The 16349-nt window shown below is 45.7% G+C and overlaps 1 protein-coding gene across 1 annotated transcript in view; it reads right to left on the bottom strand.

Moving 5' to 3' along the window:
* Window positions 1–9291: 9291 nt before the first annotated feature.
* PRKCH (protein kinase C eta) overlaps window positions 9292–16349 on the bottom strand; it is a 221531-nt gene continuing 214473 nt past the window's right edge. Inside the window, exons 13-14 of the mRNA XM_036842746.1 lie at window positions 12018–12161; window positions 9292–10591 (exon numbers count right to left, since the gene is read on the bottom strand). Coding sequence (XP_036698641.1) covers window positions 10445–10591; window positions 12018–12161 — 291 coding nt within the window. The 3' untranslated portion in view covers window positions 9292–10444. The remainder of the gene's footprint in view (window positions 10592–12017; window positions 12162–16349) is intronic.

Here is a 16349-nt window from a genome sequence, read left to right as displayed (position 1 = left end):
GCCGTGGCTAGGACTTCCAAAACTGTGTTGTATAATAGTGGTGAGAGTGGACAGCTTGTCTTGTTCCTGATCTTAGAGGAAACACTTTCAGTTTTTCACCATTGAGAATGATGTTTGCTGTGGGTTTGTCATATATGGCCTATATTATGTTGAGGTAGGTTCCCTCTATGCCCACTTTCTGGAGAGTTTTCATCATAAATAGGTGTTGAATTTTGTCAAAAGCTTTTTCTGCATCCATTGAGATGATCATATGGTTTTAATTCTTCAATTTGTTAATACGGTGTATTGCATTGATTGATTTGTGTATATTGAAGAATCCTTGCATCCCTGGGGTAATTCCCACTTGATCATGGTGTATGATCCTTTTAATGTGTTGTTGGATTCTGTTTGCTAGTATTTTGTTGAGGATTTTTGCATCTATATTCATCAGTGATACTGGTCTGTAATTTTCTTTTTATTGTAGTATGGTTGTCTGGTTTTGGTATCAGGGTGATGGTGGCTTCATAGAATGAGTTTGGGAGTGTTCCTTCCTCTGAAATTTTTTGGAAGAATTTGAGGAGGATGGGTGTTAGCTCTTCTATAAATGTTTGATAGAATTCATCTGTGAAGCCATCTGGTCCTGGACTTTTGTTTGTTGGAAGATTTTTAATCACAGTTTCAATTTCATTACTTGTGATTGGTCTGTTCATATTTCCTGTTTCTTCCTGGTTCAGTCTTGGAAGGTTATACCTTTCTAAGAATTTGACCATTTCTTTGAGGTTGTCCATTTTATTGGCATATAGTTGCTTGTAGCATTCTCTTATGATTCTTTGTATTTCTGTGGTGTCCATTGTAAGTTCTTTTTCATTTCTAATTTTTTTTGGTTTGAGTCCTTTCCCTCCTTTTCTTGATGAGTCTGGCTAAAGGTTTATCAGTTTTGTTTATCTTCTTAAAAAACCACCTTTTAATTTTATTGATCTTTGCTATTGTTTTCTTTGTTTCTATTTCATTTATTTCTGCTCTGATCTTTATGATTTCTTTCCTTCTACTAACTTTGGGTTTTCTTTGTTCTTCTTTCTCTAGTTCCTTTAGGTGTAAGGTTAGATTGTTTATTTGAGATTTTTCTTGTTTCTTGAGGTATGATTGTATTGCTATAAACTTCCCTCTTAGAACTGCTTTTGCTGTGTCCCATAGGTTTTGGGTCATTGTGTTTTCATTGTCATTTGTCCCGGTATTTTTTGATTTCCTCTTTGATTTCTTTAGTGATCTCTTGGTTATTTAGTAGTATATTGTTTAGCTTCCATGTGTTTGTGTTTTTTTACTGTAATTGATATCTAGTCCCATAGTGTTGCGGTCGGAAAAGATGCTTGATACGATTTCAATTTTCTTAAATTTACTGAGACTTGATTTGTGACCCAAGATGTGATCTATCCTGGAGAATGTTCTGTGTGCACTTGTCAAACCCAGCCTTTGATGGTAAGATCCATATTTCTCCTTAGCCTTACTCTCAACACATATCTCTCCAGAGCAGATCTCTATGCTGGAGTGCTGCCTGATTAGGGAGGATGTTTAGCTCTTCTTCCTAGAAAGCAGATAAGCATGATGAGGGACAAATCAATAGGGGTGAATTCAGAGGCTTCCTAATGCCCCCAGGATGCTAATGATGCAGACAGGAGTCCCAGAGGACTATTTATCATTCTGCATGATGGTGAGTCAAGAGAGCCTTTATAATCTGCTTTACCTCTTGGTCATCTGAGCTGCTGTGCAGTTTGTACACACTTCCTGAGCCCGTCAGCAGTGCTGAGCACAGGTGCAGGACTGTGTGGTATAGTGAAAGCAGCAGGGGCCAGGGCATGTGGCCAGTGGAGACATTATGGTGAGCCAGCCCCAGGCCTCCCCCGGTGGGCCCAGAGAAGCAGCACAGTTTCAGTGTGCTCGCTAAGCACATTCAGTGTGTGTCATGATGGTCTCCCAGGGTTGAAAGGAGCCTCTCTGAGATGGTCCATTCTGACCTCCTGTCCACCATCCCACCAAAGATTGTAGAGTCCTTGAAGATGCCCAGTGATGGTGAACTCTTTCTTTCCCAAGGAAGCTGATTACACGTTTGAGTACCTTTGTGAAAAAAAGTTCACTTTTATGCTAAAACAAATTCTGTAACCCTTGTTGCAGCCTGACATGATCCTAGTTTTAACCCTGGGGGCTCTAAATTATCAGACTCTCTCCATATAGCAAGCATTAGGATGGACTAGGTTATGCCACAGTGACAAACAACCACCACAATCTTAGCAGTAATGAAAATATGAATAATTATTGCTGATCTTGTAAAATGTCCATCAAGGGTTGGTCGAGGGCTTGGCTGGAGGGGAAAGAGAGTCTGTCCCAGCACTGAATGTTCAAGGTTACATGCATTATACACCATTCTGCTCTTAACTTGTTGGCTAAAACTCTTCATGTGGTCTCACCTGTCCATAACAGGGCCAAAAAGGGCTCTTACTCAATGTCCAGGAGGCAGAGAGCTGGAAACACTTGAAGAGCAGCCTTAATGATCACCACAGTAGTTTTTGTATACTTGAAGGTAGTTACCATGTCATCCCTCATTTTCTTCTTGGACTCACGCCCAGTTTACCCTCTCATTGCTGTGTTACACACTTTTTCTCCCTTCATCACCCAGTTCACTCTTCTCTGAATGTGATCGAGCTTTGTATCTCTGTACTGGTGTCTGCAGCTGAGTGCAGTTTTCCGGGCATAGTCTAATCATGGCAAGCTCAGTGGGGCTCATCCCCCTCATCTGAAACACGACAGTGGGAACTCTGGGGCCTCAGTTGCATTTTTATTTTTTTGGGCAGCCACAGCACCCTGTGGTTGTCTATTCACTGTCCCATAACTTAGCAAAAGGTCTGATAAATCCTAATAAACATTCGTTGGATGAATACATACATTGAATTTATTCTCTTTGCCTCTGCCTACTTTTTTGCTCCTTCTGTCATCTCCATCTTGCCCTGATATAATCAGCTTTTTAAGACCCAAGTACAAGTTTCATTTATTTCTTAAATTTGTTCCAGGTAGAGCTGAGAAAGTGTATTATCTTTGTAGTCAAAAAGTGGGTGTTTGACCCCCAGCTCTGATGGTGTCATTCAAGAGCACATATTTCTGAAGCACCTATAATGGCTCAGGTGCCACAGGACCACAAGCCTGCCTTACCATTGAGTGGGTTCATTTGGGTGAACACTATCACATCTCTAGATCAGAATGCAGGAATCTTTGGGTGTGTTTGTTTTGTTTTGTTTTGTTTTTGCTTTAGTGTTTTCCAGCCACAAAAGCATGCCAGGCATATAGTCCGTGCTTAATAAATATTAGCTTCATGAGTGAATGGATCTCTAAGCTCCACTTTGCTTTTATGTATCAGAATCTCCTGAGAGGGCATGTGTAGTTTGAAAACAAAGTAGCACTTTGTCTCATTATCAGCTTTTGTGGTTGGTCATGATGTTTGAACTCTAAAATAAGACTAACAGAAGATGTGAAATTTGTCTGTTAATCTCCAGGAAGCAAGGGTTACCCAAGGTTGCAGAACACTGTTTCAGATTGATACTAATCTATTAATCATCATACTTTGGGTACCATTGTTCATTGAATCCTGCTGGGCCACAAGGAAGTAAGACTTTGTCATGTATGTTGTTGAAGCTCAGCTATGTGAAACTGATCATACAAACCTGATCCACCAGTCTAGTAAACATCAAAGAAGAAAACAAGATTAGACTTTCAAGACTTGTTTTTTATGAGCCCCGGTACAGTCTTAATGATCAATAACCCTTCTGGTGCTCATAAATTACTGCTTAAATAATTCTGCAATTTTGCCTGTACTTACCTAAATAATTGATATCATCTCTTCATCTACCTTGGCCTACGATTCATTTTCTCAATAACCATTGTATCCTTGAAAATCATTTTCTTTGAGAAAATAGAGAGGGAGCTGAGTTGAGGAATATTGCTTTCTCTTTCATTCTTTTTTTTTTAAAAGGAATTCTTTTATTTTTATTATTTATTTATTTATTTATTTATTTATTTATTAGCTGTGTTGGGTCTTCGTTTCTGTGCAAGGGCTTTCTCTAGTTATGGCAAGCGGGGGCCACTCTTCATCGTGGTGCACCGGCCTCTCACTATCGTGGCCTCTCTTGTTGCGGAGCACAGGCTCCAGACACGCAGGCTCAGTAGTTGTGGCTCACGGGACCAGTTGCTGCGCGGCATATAGGATCTTCCCAGACCAGGGCTCGAACCCCCATCCCCTGCATTGGCAGGCAGACTCTCAACCACTGCACCACCAGGGAAGCCCCTCTCTTTCATTCTTAAGTGCTTGATTATCAGTTGCTAGAAGGGGGCTTATCCTTCTTGTGATCTTGGGCTGATCATAATTTTAGAAAGCCTTTTTCCTTTCCATGTATGGACAAGCATGAGAAATATGAAGGGCAACCACATATGACATATGGATATGTGATTTTGGGCACAAGCGATCTGTGTGAGCCTCAGGGGGATTCGGATGGAGAGAGCTAGCAGAGAGGGTGTGTGGGTGTGCCAGGGTGTGAAGTTTGCACAGAGATGGACGGGGAGGAAATCTGAGTGATGGAGGTTTTGTGTGTGGTGAGAGTAGTATGGAGCTGATGTCTACTGGTGGAGGCTGATGGACCATATCCCTCTGTTCATCTCTAGTCCTGAGAGCACAAGGCTGGAAGCACTTCAGAGATCATCCTGGTAGTTTCTCACACTGTCAGATCAAATGACTACTAGACTAGCCCTGGTTTCTAATTTGAAATGTTTCCAAAGAAGATTCCTCTTTCAACCTTTACAACCACTTGAATGTTGGGCTGTACTCAGTGCCTGCACAATCTTCACTTTGTCTAGCCCAAATTCTCCCAGCTGTGGTCCGAGCCCTGAGAAGAATGAAACCTCTGTGAGGTAAGAACTGCCTTGTTGGCATGAGAAAGGCAGCTCTGGGTGGTCTTTGAGTGTTACATGAGGACAGGGGTGCTATGGCCCAGGTTCTAGTGGGAATACATAGGACTACGAGGTCTCTGGTTTTACCAGAAACCTTCATAGGTATCTTAATCCAGGAAGAACAGGCCCCTGTATACTACGATGGGCTTCAAACCCTTAGGCATGCTAGGACGCAGTGGACATCTTGAGCACACGTGTTCTCTTTTCGGAACTGGTCCACAGGCATGCTGAGGGTCCAGAGGGTATCCGGCAGGTATCGGTGTTGAGGTGTGGTTCCTGTGTTATTTGGTCAGAAGTCAGTTAAATGTACCTTATGATTAAATCCAGCAGAACGAAAGAATTCCTGAAAGGCTTGAGAGAAGAGCCATTTTAGGGGAAAACCATGGGTACCTCTTAGTCTCTTTTTTTAGGGTGAGCAGCACAGTTTCAAGCTTAATGCTGACTCTGCATGTCACTCAGGGCAGCATGGACTCAAGACATCCTAGGAGAAGTTTTTAAAAGAGTCTCCTGAGAAATCTCAGCAGCCAACGAGTTAGCAAAGTACAAACCCCTCCAACTTGGAGCTGGCAGGCATCCCCATGGGTGAGATGGGCAGGATGGAGAACATGGGGGTCCCACTCTGCCCATTTTCTGGGGGGCGTCACATGCAACCTTCCCTTGGTCCTCTGGCATAGCTCACAGTAATAATTGTTATTACTGACTGAGCATTTTCTGTGTCCCACCCTGTAGTATGGGCTTCACGTGGAGTATCACAGCTAAGCCCTGCAGTAATAGGATGGGCCAGGCAGGTGTCATTCTCACTCCCACTTCACAGATGAGCCCTGTGGTCACAGGTTCTTCTGAACTGAGTTGCGGATTGGACCGAGCAGGCCAGAGTGCAGCGTGTGGGCCAGAAAATGGGAGGCTGGGGAAATGACCCCCTTTCTCCAAGCACACATGTTAAGAGGTAGAGTTAGCACACAGACCTGCGCTCTGCCCAGCTCACTCCTGTGACGGCTCACCTCCGAGAGCCATGGGCGGCACAGGCAGGGCTGCGCTCAGAGGCTGTCTATGCCAGGGCAGTAGCTGACACGGGGGGTGGGGTGCGGTGGGGGCGAGGCTGGAGATGCAGAAACACAAGGGAAGGACGGCTGCCATTTCTGGGCTCTAAAAGAGCCTATAATGTAGGCAAATCAGGATTTTATGTCATCTTGGTGGTTGGAAAACTGGCTGTACGACCGGTTGGGCTGTAAAAATCAAATGAGAGAGGAAGGGAGAGAGTACAGAACTGACTTATTATACCAGGGAATAAAGAGCGTGGAGGGGGCGGGGAGGAGAGAAAGCACTGACAAGGGAGTGGAGGTGATGGTGGGGGGGCGGCTGGGACAGGAAGAAGCCGACGGTGGCATTCAGCTTTGGTTCTAATTCAACACAGGAAGGAAGGGAGACGACAAAGCCTCATTTATAGCTGCACTTGGACCCGTTCTGTCCAACCCACACCTCAGTTCAGAGCAACATATGACCACAGGGCTCATTTCCACTGCAAATGTCTCCGGCTGTATCTGAGTCTTATCCTCAGATGACATAAAATGAGAGGTTGTAGGACACTGAGCCAGGGGCAATCACAGTGGGCTGCCTAGTCATTTTAAGTCAACACAGCCAGATTAAGCAATCAGGATGACCAAATCTGGGAATAAAGAGGACCTAAAGCTTTATGACGTTGGCCTGTGGTATGGTCAAGGCCAGATCTGTGGCTGGAATATTTTTATGGCAATGTGAACCTAATTAAGATCAACAAATGATAAATGGGGCGTTTTTATTTTGCTCTTTTCTTTACTACCAAGTTACACCAGCTCTGTAGCTGGAAACATGTAGCTGCCCAGGTAGGACTTGGGCTATATGCCTCTTTCCTGATGATGCCATACTACCAGCAGGGTGGATCACCAGGGTGGGTTACCAAAACACAAAGAAGCTCCTCCAGGAGGGGAGAGGAAGGGAACGGAACCCCTCACCCTGCACCCTCACCCCCAAGGCTCAGAGGTTACCCCAGGGGTTCAGGCAGGGTTTACAGCATCCAGTCTGGGTTTATGACCCAGACTACCAGCCTGTTTCCTCTTCCTCGGGGCGGTCCAAGTCCTGATTGCATCATTCTGGCCTGCCCCAGTTCCTTTAAGGGGGGCGGTGAGCAGCTCCAGGCCCTTGACATGCAAATCACACAGTTTCACTGCTGGTAAATGGTTCTGCAGACAGGCTGAGTAATACCATCCTGCCCAGCTGGCAGTTTATCTAGTGCTTTCTGCTAAATCTGGTTTACACCCTTTTTATTGTTCTCAATACCTTACAAAAGTGGGAAAAATAAAATTGGCCTTAATAGAGGAATTTCAACAAATTGGGCTAAAACTAGGGACTCAGGAGTTAAACTGCCTCGTCCCAATCCTGACCCTACTGCTCCACTTGTGTGACTTTAAACAAGTTACTTAATCTCTCTTAATACCTCAGTTTCCCCAGCTGTACAATGAAGATGAGAGTACCCACCCCTTGGGGCATTGAATGAGTAAATACATTGAAAGTGTTTGCATCAGGGCTTCATACATAGTAAATGTGCAATAAATGTTAGCCATTAGTAAGTGAAAACCCCTTCTGCAGTCAAAGGATAATCAACATGTCAGAGCAAATGCTTTACAGTTTATTCTCCTTTCAAATACTCAAGGCTGCATGTCTAACTTAGATTGGTGTGGAATAGTTTGGGAGAGTAGGGACAAATGGGTGTCGGGATGAGGGAGTAGGGTGATAAGGCCTGAGGATTTCTCAAGATTCCTGTTCCAAGAGGCGAGATTGTCTTGAGGGAGGGAAGTGTCAGTGTGACCTCGTCTTGACCTCCATGGTACCTGCTGAGCTCAGGGAACCGGGCAGCCCCAGCAGACTCGGCACCTGCTGATCAAGTAAATGGCTTGTGGCCAGCCCGCCTCAGGAAGTGTGGGCCTGTGGCCTTGCGCTTCTCAGAAGGGATGTGAGGTTTAGGAGAACTGATGAAAGATGTGAAACAGAGCTCTAACCCTGGAGTCGGAGACTGAGTTTTAGGTCAATATCACGTACCTCCTCTCTCCCCTCACATATAAAAGAGCGATGGGGATGAAGCGCTGGAAATCCCATCATTGCAGGCTTTGGCTGTTGGATAATCTGTCTGATAGGTCTGGAATGATCTTAGAAGAATGGACTGAACCTGAACTGGGGGACCCAGGTAGCAGGCTTGAGAATAGATTGTGACGAGGGAAGCTGCTGAGTCTAGAAGATATTTGGGTCCTCTGCAGGCCTGTGATAATGGATTTTGTAAATGAACACAGGAGGCCTGCTTTATTCTTTGTGATTCTTTACACTGTGGAGTAAAACCCTATCCAGTAGCTAATCAGCCCCACTGCTCTTCAGAGCTGCAAAGTCGCTACAAAGGCCAAAAAAAGTCCTCAAGTCAGAATGAGCCTCCCTTTCCAGAAGTCTGTTGGATCAGAACATCAAAGATTTAGACTCTAGACCGGATCCACTCTTTACCAAGTCTGAAACCTTTGGGTAATCAACTAACTCAGCTTCTCAGAGCCTCTCTTGTTCTCGTGTGTAAAATGTACCATGGTATTCACACCGGAAATAGTGGTAGAATGAGCTGCTTGCCTCACAGGGATATTGGGAAGATCTAGTAAAATTGCATGGGTGAGAGTATCTATGCACTGCTAAGAGCTAAACATAGAGGGCGGCTCCTACCTACTCTCTTCATTCGAAAGTCATTTTCCACGTTGGGATGCAAAAAAGAATCCCCAACAGAGACGGTCACCTCTGCCCAGATACCCCTTGGCTGCTCTGTAATTCCCAGTCCTGTTTGTAGTTAGAGGGAGGCCATGTTCTGGCCAATCTGGTGTGAGCAGAGGTGATGCGTGTCCCTCCTAGGAGACGTAGTTAAATAGTAAGCACCACCTCCATCTCTCCCTTCCTTTGCTATGGCAATCTTGGAAGCTGCATTATCAGATGGCATAGTTATGAGTTGGAAGAGGGCCATTGAACTTGCTCTCACTGGATGAGAAATAAGCAATTACTATGTCCAGCTACTAGGAGTTTGAGGGTTACTCTGTGGCAGCAATACTTAGCAGTCATTACCCTGACTCAGAATGAAAGTTGTGGTTAGGAAGAGACAGGCCACATTCATTTAAGTGACATACACAATGTGATGTCAACCTTTGCTCTCAGGAAGTTGTTTTGAGTCAAGAGTTCTATCCATTCTGCTCAAAGCTTATTTTAATTACATATCTCCTCTCCTAGTGGGGAATGGTACAAATCCTTCTAGACAAGAAAAATCCCTTTTGTTACAAAATGCATTTATTTCAGCCAGATAAAATTCTCCAACTGCATATATGGGTACATATTATAAGGTCCTTCTTTGATACATGTCCTGCTTACAAGAGCCATTTCTAATTATTAAAATGCATACCAAACATCTTTGTCTCTTAAAATATAATTTAAATAAATCGCTAAGGTATAAGCCGTAAGTCTGGTCATGGATGCGAGCAGAGTGCGATTCTTCAGTGATGAGTCCAGAGCAATATTGGCACATTGCCCCCACGACGAGATTCCACAAGTCAGCGAGCACCTGAGCTCACCTGCTGATTAACCTGCCGATTATGTGGATAGTTGCTGTTGGGGATCGAGCTGCCTTCTGTGAAAAAAGTTATGTGCAAAGTATGATGTAGGCAATGTGGAGAGGCCTTTCACAGAATGCAAACAAACACCATTCACGTAACTTAAGGATGAAAGCTTGGTGAAAGCAAATCTGTTGTTTACACTGCTGGGTACTGTGGCCCCGTCTCACTGGGCACTCAATAAATATCTATTAAATGAAAGTAAGGATAAAAGAATAAGCTGTAGCAGTTGCCTTGGTGCCCATCTGTTGTCAGGATGGGGCTTTAAGTTATGAGCTTTATGGACACACTTTTTTGTTCAGAGTAAATCGTTCTATTTGGAAGCCATCCCTTTCCTTCTCTTCAAGTTCTTCATTAGCATTTACAGACTTCTAGCAGAAGTCGGCCAGTATTCGGGGCTCAATGGCTTACAGAAGAGCCCGGCACTCCATTACAAAGTCTAGGTTTGTCCCTTGAAGTAAAACGCCTGATTGGCTCAGAAGTTCTAGGATCCGATTTACTCTTCACACCTTTTCTCCTTTTGGCTCCTGTTAATATCCCAAACCCCAAGTAGCTATGGAAACTCAGAGGCTGAGCAGTGTATTTCTTCATGAAATCTCGTTTCAGTATCAACTGTTTCCAGGACCGTGGCTCCCTCAGGACTTGAAATACTGTTGTTGATCTCCTGACGTTCCGTCCTTCACAGAGTTCTCCACTTCCCTGAAGGTAAGGTTCTTGTTCTAAGGCTGATGCTGAGGCGTTCCCCACAAAGGAAATTCCTGGAAAATCTCTATCCCCTTTTGATTCTCATACCATCTCTCCCATTCCCCATAAGGCTATGGATGCAATTCTGGAGAGACAAAGGAAAAGTTTCTAAACTCATCCTGGTTAATCATAGGAAGATGTCCCTCATCAATTGGAGTTAAAACTGGTTCTTCCTTTATGAAGTCGGGGTCAAAATTACTGACGTCTTCTCGGGATTTCTGCCAAAAAGGAAACAGGGAAAATTTCAGATTCTATGCACTTGAGGTTTAGTCATCTTCCGTGGGACTTAGCCCATTTCAATGAGTTCGGAGGACTGCCCTGCAACTCGGTAGTGTTATTCACAGTTATGACAATTGGTTAAACAGTGCTTTACACTAATTCTACTGCATTGTGTATTTATTACTAGGGCATGTGGTAACCACCAATTCACTAACCCCACAAAAATCTTGCTGAGCAGGCCAGCCTTAGGTTGGGAAACTAAAAAATTAATTTGTTCACCTGACCCAGCCAGCTGGCTCACCCTCCCCATTTCACTGAGGTACCACTTCTCAGCAGGCCTAATGGACAGGCACATAAACCAACAGAGGTTGAGAAAATTCACGCTTGCCCCACCTCCTGTTTTACAAAGATCTATATGCTTGAAGAGATTTTCTTGAAAGACTTCTTGGAAATGCTGAGTTTAGGGAACAAATTCCTCTCACTTTACTCAACAGTCAGATTCATTCTGCCCTGCTGGCAAAGGTTTCCCTCCTCCCAGAGGGGCTGGCAGGGGGATGTCCATTAAAGGAAGTGGCTTTGTCTCTGTGTCTCAACCTAGCAGGCTGTTACAGATTAAGCTAATGACGCTTGGAAATGTGTATTTTCCATCTTTATAAACTAATGCTGGAGAGATCAATTTTACCATTGTGAGGCCTCCTACTTCTCTTCCTTGAGTCAATGATATTTTTCTCTCTGCCTTTGAGCACCCCTCATCCCCCTAACTCTTGATGTACTGCCAGCCCAGCTTCTCTGCCTTCCCATTGTGGTTCTCTTGACCCACCCATGAGAAAGAGCTTAGCTCTCAGACCGAGAGCTGGACCACCCTCAGGAATGCCACCCCACTCAGCTGCCTCACTTCTTAGTGAGGTGCTCCCAGTATTTCCTAGTCAAAGAGGACTCGGCCTGTTCTGCCCTGAACCCTGTGCTGCAGTAGCTGTTGCAGACCTGAGCTCTCCAAGCCAGGGAGCCAGGCTTAGGGCTTTGAGGAGCATTTCATGGCCTCTCTACTTTCTTGGGGGCTTGGGAAAGGCACCCTGACTAAGGAGTGTAAGGAAATCAGCTAGGAACAATGAATTTCTCAACCAAACACTTTTGGGGAAACCTGGAAAGTTTCAAGGCCTCTTAGACCCCAGGAAATTTTAAATTAAGAGAGGATGGGGCCAGGGCAAGCAAGAGGTAAAAACTTTTTGAGAAGTAACCCTGGCACACAGAGAGACGTTGCCTCGGGGGCAAGGAGCCCAGCCGCCTCCTGGGTGAAGTGCCTGGCAAAGCATCAGGCTGAACTTCCAGTCTGATCATTCCCCAGTGGGCCATCTGGCTGCTCAGTGAGACACTGAGACATTTGAAGAAAGAAGAAGGTCTACTAAGGTGGTCTTGGACACTTACAATTCTGGGTCTGAAAGGTGGTTCTACTTGGCGATGGTTCAGCTGGGTCCAGTCGATTTCCTTAAAGAAAGGATGTCTCAAGATGGCATGCTCGCCACCCTGACTCGGGCTGCCCAAGCGCATAGTGGGGTTCTTGGTCATGAACTGAGAGGGGGAGAAAGAGAGTCAATCATTCGATCCTAGACAATAAGTATGTCACAAGACGGTAGGCATTCGCTCCGGCAGAAGAGCCGATGTGAGGCTTTCTGGCTGATCTTGCTTAACCAGCTGGATTTTCCCATCACAGGCGGCACAGCCCCCATGAATCATCCCGTAAAGGTGCAATTTTCCTTTACACATGAGGCGCAAATTGCTCATGTGTATTTATGGCCTTCCCCACTTCCATTTCAGACGTGGCAACTAAAATAAAACCGAGGGGCCCGGTTTTCTTTCCTGTAAATACCATGTATATTTTTTTTCCTCTTTAAAGAAACGCTTTATAAAATAGTGTGCTTTTCTCCAGCACTGCAGTTGTGGACAGCCGGCATCTTATGAATGGGGCTACTTTTCAGAACAGCTGTGCCATTCTTCTGAGAGACCCAACCAGCCGGCCAGGATTCCCACTCTCTGACAGGACCACAGAGAGAAGAATGAGAGTCATTTTTCTGAAGAGCTGTGTGAAGAAGCCGCAAGGGTGAAAAACTTAAAGTTCTGTGTTCGGGCTCCAGGAAAAACAAAGTTGGCCGCTTTTATTATGCAACAAAGATATCATAGTTTTGAGTGAAAAGTTTTTTTCTTTGAGATGCTCCCTTCTCTCCTGCCCCTCCATTTTGAAATGTTTCATGACTGAGACTCTTGCCACATAGTCCAAAATTTAAAAGCACTGCCATACATACATTCAAGGAATGTGTGTATATAAATCCTCTGTATTTATATCAATTGGGCAACTTCCTCGCGGCTGAGCTCCTATCAAGATGTTTTGGGCTAACCCTCCTTTCACAGAGTGGTCAGCAAAGGCATTCTGATCGTATCCTGACCAAAGACCAGTGTAGGATAATTCACTTTTCATGGCCAGAATGTCATTTTCAATTTTAAAGACACATAAGCTAATTTCCCATTATCAAAAGAAAATTGCCTTGGATAAAAACTTTTTAAAAACTTAAATCAAGTTATCTTTCCAAGTCTGATTTATGAACACAAGACAAAAGTAATGGTGTGTTCATAGAAATGGCTTTGGAGTGGAATTTACACAGTATTTTTGAAAAAATCTTGAAGGTGCACACAAGAAAGGGTAGGGTTGAGAGGTGACCAGCCCTGCCATGTCAGGTGTCCAAAGCTGCAAAACCTCCTGGGTTGCTTCAGGTGAACACGATCAGGTGGAGGGAGGAGGCTGCCAGAGTCCCTAAGCCAATCTGACAGGACAGACCTCATAAAACGCTAAAAAAGCTTCCAAGGGGAGCTAGTAAAAATGGAAGACACGGATGGGGTTTAATGGTTTCTCCTCTTTCCTAGAGACAAGGAATGAAAGGCCTGGTGGTACTGAATTTGGACGTGGAACTCGAAAGTAAAAGCAGCTTTCAGAGCTCCACGGCAGTTAGCACTCTGGGCACGCACGGTGATCAGCGGTGACTTAGGAAATATATCTCAAAAACAACTCCGTTCTGAAAGAGCTAGGAGCTCATGCTGCGTGGGCTCTCCCCAGATAAGTCTGTGCAACTCAGAAAGGCAGGGGAAAATAAATACACAAAAGAAATGAGTAGATTCTCTCATTAGGAAAGTCAATGGGATACGATCCCTGATGGAATAGCCGTGTCTACTCTAAGAGCTAATTAACAAAAAACAAACAATGCTGCAAAAAACTCAAGCTACAAGGACAGCAGAACAGACCCAGATGGCTTGTGGGAAACTCCCAGGCCTGCCAACGGTGCGAGCAGAGGACACCTTGTGAATGTGTGAGTACAACTTGTTCTTCTGGGCAAGAGGAACAGTGTGGGGCTCTTGATGCCAGGGTGGCAGAAGCCCTGGTGTCTGAACAACTTTGCCCATTTTTCCCTGCCCCGGCACGGAAGCCAACCTTCCAAGGGGCACTGTGGAAAAGCACTGCCCAAGGAACAGGAGACCAAATCGTGGCTGCTCTCCTCTGTAAACTTCATCCCTGGGAATGGAGTCGGGCAGAATAACCCTTTCACTAGCTTATGCTTAGAATTCTGATAAATCCTTTCGAATAACCACGCAGTTTTGTTTTAACTTTGGCTGTATCTAAAGGGCTCAAGATATTCATTCTCCACATAAAAGAAAAGTTCAGTTTACAAGGGTTTGCAGGTGTCTATGCAAGGCAGTGCACTAGGCCTCATAGGGGGTGGGTACACGGATGACAAGGACAGTGTCTCCCCCCATGAAGGAGCTGATCAAGAGAAGGGGCAGAGGCAAGCACACTTTATCTGTAATACAGCTGGACGAAAGGAAGAGAGACGCAGCCAAGTGCAGCGGGAGCTTCGGAGAGAGACTGGGAAAATCGCATTGGGGGCTGGTGGTGAGAGGGCAGGCGATGGCCTCTCAGAAGAGGTGACAGTTGATGACATGAGGCATATACATAGAATTAACAGAGCCAGGAAGGAAGAGGGCAGTCACGCCCGAGAACGCAGCTGGCACGGCTGTAGGCAAGCACCGGCCACGTTGGTGAGGGAGCCTGTAGGGTGGTAGGGCTGGCGTGAAAGGACGGCCGAGGAACCGTGGGGCAGCCAGGAGGACCCGACAAAAGCGTACGAAGAGGTGAATGACGAGAGCTGCCCTGTGATTCAGGGATGACTCTAGCCACGATGGGATGGATAAATCCCTAACGGAGGGGTAAGAGATTCGTGGGTAGGGGGCTGACTAGTTAGGAGGCTGAGACGACAGCCGAGAAGACACGACAAGTCTGGAAGCTAGATTTTCTAGTTAGTAGAAAGGAAAAGAGGGGAGCAGGTCCTGGAGGGCTTGTGGAAGAAAAATGAGCACATTCCACTCTGCCTGGAGCTGGGGGGAAGGGGCAGGAGGACAGCCAGGTCCCAGGGTCCTCTCCAGCTGTTGAGGGACGGAAAAGGATAACAGAAACTGATTATTGTTGGGAGTATCAGTGTCAATAGAAGTATAGTAGTAGTAGCGGTAGTAACTTTTGTCAAAGGGATGAAAACAAAAACATCTACCATTTCTCAAGGTCTTACAGATCTGGGAGGTTGGTGAGCTCAGCTTTGCATCTGAGATGTGCAAACATCCACCAGGAGCTGACTAGCCCTGTAAGCCTGGGGTGCAGGCCAGGGTGAGAGGTCTGACACCCAGGGCCATCACCGTTTGGTGAGAGAGAGCTGATGCTGGGAGGGCAGGCTGGGGTGCGGGGAAGGCAGAGGTGGAGGGAGAGAGAATAGAACTGAGAGCAGCTCCAGGCCACAGACATTTTATTTGGCCCACATAGAGTGTTTTTAAAATAATTTTAACTACTTGTCAAACATTTAAAAGGTAGCAAATGTCACATCACACTCATGAAAGTCAAGTTTTCCAAATTCTCTTGGAAGATGGAATATTCTGGAACATTGGACCTGCACTTCTTCTTGGTGAAAATGACCTGGAGTTGAGCAGTGGCTGCCTCATTAGCTGGGGCATGTGATCCCCTGGTCCCACCACTCCCCTCGGCCTCATACCTGGCTGGCTGCCCGCATGCCTGTGCTGGCTCTGGGCCCTGGCATAGGGTGGAAAGAAGGCCGGGGTGGCAGCAGGAGCTCATGAGAAAGCCAGAGCAGGATGAAGACCATGGAACAGAAACCAGCACAGCGACCATTCCGGGCAGGAGGAGGGGTGATCGGTGGTGCTGAGGGCGTGGAAGGCTGGGCGGGGAGGGTTATAGCTCCTCTATGACTAACCCCTCCCCCCTCCAAAGATGCAGAGGTGGGAAGTTCAGGGAACACTGAACATCAGTCCCAGGCCTGGAATCTTTCACAGGACATGTCAGTGGAGGGGTATGGGGTTGAGGACAGGAGGGGTTCACTGCCCTAGGCCAGGCCCAGGACTCGCCTTAAACACCGTGTTCCTGCTGCTGTGATGGTGACGGCACGATCCCGTTGCAGAACACTTCCTCTGTTTGCTTATGCCCCTACTGGGACCCAAATGCCAAACAAGTTAACAACCATGGCGTTTAGAGCCATCACTCATCTGTGTCTAAGGTCTTACTGAAAACTTGCCTCGCCTCAACTGAACTTCTCCCCGACTGTGGTCCCAATGGGGAAGTCAGCCAAAGAGGAAAATAAAGTGACTCCATGGAAGATTCTGGACACACTTACTAAAGGAAGCAGAATGGTTGCTAGGGTCAATGAAAGCACG

The sequence above is a fragment of the Balaenoptera musculus genome, chromosome 2 (assembly GCF_009873245.2).
Source record: "Balaenoptera musculus isolate JJ_BM4_2016_0621 chromosome 2, mBalMus1.pri.v3, whole genome shotgun sequence".
NCBI lineage: Eukaryota > Metazoa > Chordata > Mammalia > Artiodactyla > Balaenopteridae > Balaenoptera > Balaenoptera musculus.
The sequence above is the reverse complement of the archived record's forward strand: the minus strand, read 5'-3'. Positions and strand labels throughout refer to the sequence as shown.